General features: G+C 42.1%; 1 protein-coding gene across 1 annotated transcript in view; it reads right to left on the bottom strand.

Annotated features, from left to right (window-relative positions):
* The window catches only part of LOC147253128 (poliovirus receptor homolog), a 52074-nt gene extending 45290 nt beyond the window's left edge, over window positions 1–6784 (bottom strand). The window contains exon 1 of the mRNA XM_086218167.1: window positions 6352–6784. Coding sequence (XP_086074293.1) covers window positions 6352–6439 — 88 coding nt within the window. The 5' untranslated portion in view covers window positions 6440–6784. The remainder of the gene's footprint in view (window positions 1–6351) is intronic.
* Between the last annotated feature and the right edge of the window lie 676 nt (window positions 6785–7460).

A 7460-nucleotide genomic window follows, 5' to 3' on the forward strand; every position in this document is an offset into this window, starting at 1 on the left:
AGGGGGGCTCTCAGTGTGACCTCAACAAGGGCCGCCTTCCCCCTAGCATGTACATGTAAGTGGAGGGCAGTAGGAGGTTTTCCAGCACGAGGATGGAGCCGTAGGGCCCAGCGTCTGGGCTGAGCCCAGAAGGGGGCCGAGGAGAGACAGTGTCTACTTTTACATGAACAGCAGTAATATGAGCAAATTCTAAATTTCATCAACATCTTTGAGCTGATTGTGGAATATTCCTCCTACATTCCTGTTTAAATGATAAAGAGCATAGTCCGACTGACTGAGGATGTGCATCCACATTCCATTTCCTTCCCAGATTTGACCAGAAACTATTTTTCATCTTGCGACCTTGGTACATTCCAAGTGTTTTCTTACTTACTAAAACACTTGTCTTCGAGCCAAGACCGTAACACTTGCTGGAAGCGGGACCATGCGTCATAAAGCACTTTGACTGCTGTATGTGTCACAAAATGCTGAGAAAACTGGTAAAGTTGTTGTGCAATTAAATTGTATACATGTCTACAATGCACTTCAATAATGCCACTAACAATGGAATATTCCACCTGACTAAACACAATTATGTACAACTTGGACTATCTGATCTGATCAATTGCATCTATGAATCCCAAATAGTAATTTTACCATCTGTATAAGCTGAAGCATCTTCTGTAATTAGACACTTGACCCAGGTGAGGGAGAAAAAAATTATTAAATATTTTTGGCAGTGTTAGTATGATGAGATAATGGCTTTCCTACTTAGTTTGAGCCAAACAATTTAGGTTTACAGTTTAAAGCTTAGATTAGGGATGCTTACTGTAGTCGATTCTGATCCCCTGACAAGATTATTGATGAGTTAAATCATAGGTGGGAGGAACACAGCTTCAATATTCCAAGTGTGCTGTCAAGTGTGTTTTTATTTAATGAGGGCGGAGGCGGAGTGGGGCCCTGGGAGTCAACACAGAGCTTTAGGTTTTGCCACTCTTGTAGCAGGAAAGAGGCTATCATTACTTACAAGTTGCTGGAAAAGCGTCCTGAAAGAAAGTCAGTTAAATGAGCAGGGAGCAATAAAAGAGGAATGTCCTCAGATCTGATGTCTGTGGGAGATAACAGGCTTGCTGATGAGGATGATACACACCACATCCTTGGGGAAACAGCAACACACACACACACAGACACACACACACACACACACACACACACTCCCGCAATGTGACAACTCCTCCCTATTATTGGAATGTCATTTGACTTACAGTGTAGCCTCTCGTTACTCGCCTTATTCATCACCAGCTGTGTGTGTGTGTGAGTGTGTGAGAATGTGTGTGTGTGTGCACACACGTGTAGGTGGGTTTGTGTGAACTCATCTGTGTTTGTGGCCCACTACCACAACCTGAAATGTAACAAAATGTACTCATCTATCCACCCTTTCAGCAACATACATCCTGTCAAATAATATTTTCTGTGTCAACAATAGACTTGGCAATTCCCCAAAAACTCATTTATCAAAATATCTAGATACATAACACTATTAGGTTTACCATTAACAGAATCAATACACCAGCCCACTTAAAAGGTTTAAAATTGGATAGTGCCAGACGCTCAAACACTTTACATCTATTAGAAAGCTTTTCATTTATTGCTGGTATATTGTTGGAAAGAGCTACTTTTGCTTTCTGTGAAGCCATTAAATAACACCACTAAGCAGATACCACCATTTTCCCCCAGCGTACCTGGTGAGATAAGTAATAAAAAGAAAACTGTCAAAATCATTAGGCTCATTTGGTGACACGCCAAATGTCTGCATCAGTCATTGGACTAGTTATTCACAATTAATAGGGCCACATTTGCAACACACTCTCTCACACTCACACACACACACATACCTCCATTTCGTCATAAATTAAGCTAACTTTTATGTTATAATCAAAAAACTCTTAACGGTTATTAAAAGGAGGGGGGAGGGGGGATATTGATGTGGAATTTACACAGAAAGGCACCATAATCAGTGTGTATATGTACTACCTTCTGACACACATGTAGACACACACACACACACACACACCTGACCTTTTCAAAATCCTGACATTTACACGGCTGGTGCAAAGGGGTGAGGACAGCTCATTTACATGGGCCTAATGATAAAACCTAACCACTCCAGCCATTAACACAAAAACCAAACCCTTCGCTCCACCAGTACTAATGAGATACTAAGCACACTTTTTTCTTCTTTTATTAGGAAGGACAAAATAAACTCCTCATGATCCATTCATTACATTCCTCTTAATAGATGGAGTGTAATGCACACTCTCTGTTGTAATGATGAATGGTCCCAGGCTTGGCAGCGCTACAGTGTTCACACACAATCCCTCAATGTGGAAGGGGATAGTTAGAGCTAATAGTTTGGCTATTGCATGACGGCCAGAAACAACGTCGCTACATCAGAGTCCAAAGTATGTGGTTTCCGAGAAAGCAGGGTGTTGCGTAAATGTAGGGGAATTTCATTAGCGGTTATGACTTTGCTGCATGAAAAACAACAATTCAGCAAGGCACGTGCAGCTCAGGCTGAGAAGAAATCCTGAAGCCATGTTGACAGACCACCGTGAGGTCACATGTGTTTTATTTTCCTGACTGCCTGCATGTTGTTCCTGTCATAAACACATGGCCTTGAGTCCAAAGAGAGGCTGGGAAATGGAGGAGAAAAGCCATTTGCATAAACCAAAGACTACCGTCACTCACACAAGCGCCAGGCAGTAAGGCTGCACACTTAATCAAAACCACAATATGACCCCCTGCCATGGTAAAATTAGAGGACAGGGCAGATATATTATGATACTTCCTTTTGTGACACAATCTCGATACACTGGCGATAAACAGATATTTGTTAAGCACATTATCCTAATATAATGATAAACAGATCCCCCTTTGCCCTGTTAACAAGTTATTTATTGGCCATATAGTATTTGTTAAGAAGGACGCCAAGCTGAGACTCTGCACTTTGTAGTATAACGTCTAATCTCCATTGTACAGCTTAAGGCACTAGCATGTCGATGCTTTACATAAATGTAAAATAATATTTAGTACTTTTTGAGAGATTTGTTTCTTCAGTTGGACAGATATTACGATGCATCATAGATGAATCATCTTGACATCATATGATACTATCTTTATTGTGTAATGGTGATGGCATCAGGAGTTCCTCCCTGATTCCCACCCCCTCACAGAAAGGCACAATCATTGTTCAAGGCCAACACGACTCAAAATATCTTTTTAAATTAACTATAACAGTGATACCCAGATGTCCTGCCTTCAAATTATATTCTGCAAATTACAGGTTGCTTTTTGATACAGACTCTTAGAAAAAAAATTCCACCATTATTTGAAAGTTGGTTTTTTTTCAATCAAAATTTTAAAAAGTAGGAAAAAAAAATCAGATTAATTGTAAAATTGTAAAATCACATCACAATTGCATTATTAGTCAACATTAAAAACACTCTTTCAAAGCTGTTCAGCCCTGGTGGATGAGAGAATAAAAGATTGCTGAAAATAAACACATGAGAATAAGTCCTCCCTGTGTGTGCTAGACAGCAGAGGTGGGGGAGGGGGCAAGGGATGGATGGAGGGAGACTACAAGTGGCGGGTGGGAAAAAGGGAGGCGGGGCATCTCCTTTTTAAAATCGGCTGCTGCCAGTTTAATTTATCAGCCAATCATGAAACTCCCGCGCGCTGCAGAGGACTGCTGAGAAGCCACCTGTTTGTTTGGAACTGAAGAGAACCATCAAGAGTGGCTTCACTGGATGCTTTAGCTTCATGAAGATAATAAGCACTGGTTCATTTAATAGCAGAGAATGAAGCAGCCTCCTCCCCCGCCCATGACCCTGCGTGCCCACCAGTTTCTCAGGCAGGCAGACCGCCAGCCACCAACCCCCTGCATGAGCGCAGCTTACTCAGCCATAAACACAATGCTGCCGTATACCCCCCCCCCCCCCACACACTCCCCCTCACATAAGCCAACGCTTCTTCCAATAAAAACATCTCCATGGTAATGGGCCAAGCCTTCCTGACCCACATCCATAGTCTCTCACAAACTTGACTTGAGGGGTGGTATAACAAATCTTCTTTAAGAGCTTCAACAGGACCCCCACCTGTAAGAACATACGTGTTTGACAACAGAAGCATACTGTAATTTTAGAAGCCATCCCGTCTACATTAAAGTTTGGTTGATTTAAAGTGGAAACTTAATCTTTTCTATCACTCAGGCAGTGAAGCCAAGTAGTTGCTGTCAAAACTCTGGCCTTAATGGGGATCTGTGAATGGAAGTAAAGATGTTTCACCCACAGAATGGCTCCCGTTTAAGTTGCAACCTAACTGTTACCCAGAAGGAGGTCAGAGGTTCGCTGAAAAAAAAAATGTTTTAAATGAAAGAAAACTAAAAACAGTGTTTTTGCTTGTACTGGTTAAGCCTTGCGTTTTTCCACACTCATAAATATGTAAAACCTTTTGTTTTGTCTCACTCACACACACACACACACACACACACTCTTTTCTCCCTCCCTTAAGAGCACTTCATGCTCTGTAAAATGAAATTGGACAAAAAAGGTCCACCGCATGAATAAGTCAAGAGTGACTGTGTGTTTATGGGTCGTGATTCAAACACCATCATCATCTACAATACTGTACTGAAAATGTATGCAGTAACTGTGCCAGGACGTAGCCCTACATACTTGCCCTAATTACTGCACAAAACAAATAGCTGGGACAGAAGTGAAGCAGGGAAAATGTCGAACTGGTTTCATGCCACACATTCATATGTTAATAAGGTGACTGCATGCCGGGGATGCTTGCTCTCACGTCTGGGGCCTACTGGCTAGATACTTTGTAAGCTACCTGAATAACACCTGAATTATGAGCCCTGTGCAGCGGGGCTGGATATCGGAACTCGATACTTCCCAGGAATCGTCAGAATTGCTTCAGTACTGTAGAGTTTCAAAAGCTGCCTTGTTATTGAAATACCTGAGTAAAAAAAACTTGCCATGTTGTTGTAAATCTGCTTTGAGAGGAACAATGCCTGCGTGCTGACGTATAATTCTACAGAGTTGAGATTGACAAATCACATTTACATTTTGGTGTAACGAAACACCTTTTTTTGTATGTGCGGCAACAAAAAGCTGAAAATTAATACCAAAGATGTGCAATGTAAAGTGTCATCTCATTTCCAATGATATTAAAATGGAATTTAATCTGTCTTTCCTACAGGAAACAGTATAGAGGAAAAATAATTTGAATCAAAAGTGTTTTAATGATAACAAGCTGAACTCAGGCTGCAACTAATTACTAGTTTCATTATTGATTAATCTGATTTTACTTTTTCACAGTGCATCAAAAATATTTGGAAATAAAGCTCATCACAATTTCCCTTAGCCCAAAGGGAGAATGGTGTTCAAATGGCTTCATCCCTTCACCCCAAAACAGCAAGAATCTCTTAAAGACAATAAAACCAGGACATTTTTGCTTGAAAAAACACTGAAACGATTAACTTTCATTATTTGTGTCAGGTGTGCAGTACAGATGTGGACAATGTATTAAAAATGCAGGTTTTCCAGCATGTTAAACACTAAACTTGGATGGGATTTTTGCTTGCACACACTCCTCCACCTGGTAGCATTTCCTGCTGACAAACAAGGATGAAACCACATTGGCGGCAACAGATGTAGCTTGTTTAAGGTAATTCATTGTGAAGGCCTACATGAACAAAGAGTACACAAATTAAAAACTACACACAAAATTAAAGGAAAGAAACCAGCACAGGTTAAATGAGTGCCCTCTGTTTGTCCCTGTGTACATTAAGAGCTATTTCCAGTTCCTTTTCCTTCTCAGCTGAACTGAAACTAATTGAGGATGATGTGTGGAAGAAAGGGGAGAAGCGAGAGGGGGTGTTGATAGAGGAGGAGGCTGGCATTAAGGAGGGAGGGGGGCAGTGGAGCTAAGACCATCCTATCGCCTAACAGGCTCGCACACACCTGGGAGAAGCACCTTGCTCCTGAGAGCCACACCTAGATTACCAAACATGGCGTTGAGTCACTGACCGAAACTCATAATACAGGCCTGACCGAAAACGTGACAAGAATGTTGTTTTCAGTATCCATTATGTGAAACTACAATTCAACGATTGTGGTCACTAAAAAAACAATGACTAAAATACAAGGTTTAAAGCCATAACCTGGAGCGAAAACTGCACCTGCCGGATACCAGCTCCTGTCACTGCCCCGACAGGTGCTAACAACCATTATAAACCTCGGGGAAGGGAAAAAAATGGCAAAAAAAACAGTGTCGCTGATAGCGTAGTTTGTGACATTTTCTTACCGTGTAGTAGAAGTATCGACGCCACCAAGAAGAGCAGTCCGGTCATTTCTCTGCAGTCATGCCAATTTCGGGCGTCATTTCTTGCCATGGTTGATTGTTCCTCTATAAGAATAAGAACGACAGTCTCTCCGAAATACGGGTTTCAGTTTCTGTGTAAATCTCACTCATTCAAGGCATAAAAAGAACTTATTCGGGCTCCAGGACAGACCGACGGAGATTCTTGTTTCAAGTGGCTGCGCTCGAGAGTCTGCGGAAATGAATGAATGATCCTCGAGAGTCGGTCCCGGTGGCAGCGAACAGGTAAATATTTCCCCCCCCCCCCAGCTGGTGCGCTGACTGGATGTGTGTGTGTGAGAGAGACGAGGTGCTGCTCCGCTCCGTCTGCTCCAACAAATAGTTCCTGTGACTCTAAGCGCGCGGCGGTCCGACTGTGTGACCGAGAGAGTGATGTCATCAGGCTGAGAGGCGTCACAGCCACGCACCCAGAAAACCAATTAGGACCGGCGACGGCCGAGCGAAGACTCTGGGAACAACTTGTTGAAATATAATCGCCTAAAGCGTATTCCCTGGAAGTTCGATGGCGTCTGGATTCATATTCACAGGAGATTTGTCTCATATGGAAGACGGAAATTATTCAGGAGCGCATGAGTTAGAATAACCATCTAAGAACTGAGGAGAATTCCTTTTACTGTACTTTTGTACAATGTCTACTTCAGCTAGTCTTAGTTGTGTGTTTAATATGAACAATAAACACAAAAATAAACATTATTTATCTGACAAAAATGACAAAGTTACCTCTCAATTAAGTCGGTCCGGCTCGAGGCGCGTGGAAAAAGATGATTCTATCGCCCCCTGCTGTTCGTATCTGCGCACAAGCATGAGCTCTGCTTGTAAACTGTACAAATGCCGCAATTAATATACATCCAGTAATGAATGGCAAATCCAGCGGCAGTCAGCGAAATGAAAGCGGAGGAAACCCGCTTCTCTTGTATCTATTTGCAGACTCAAGCAGACTCCCTGTTGATGAGATTTTTTTTCCTGCAGAATAACTTCCAATTCATTTTGTTCTATTTTCCTCTGAATCAGGGTGCGCACTAGCATAGCGAAGG

Source organism: Aulostomus chinensis, chromosome 11 (genome assembly GCF_037954235.1).
Source record: "Aulostomus chinensis isolate RoL2024-O1b breed Wild chromosome 11, RoL_Achi_v1.0, whole genome shotgun sequence".
Classification (NCBI taxonomy): domain Eukaryota; kingdom Metazoa; phylum Chordata; class Actinopteri; order Syngnathiformes; family Aulostomidae; genus Aulostomus; species Aulostomus chinensis.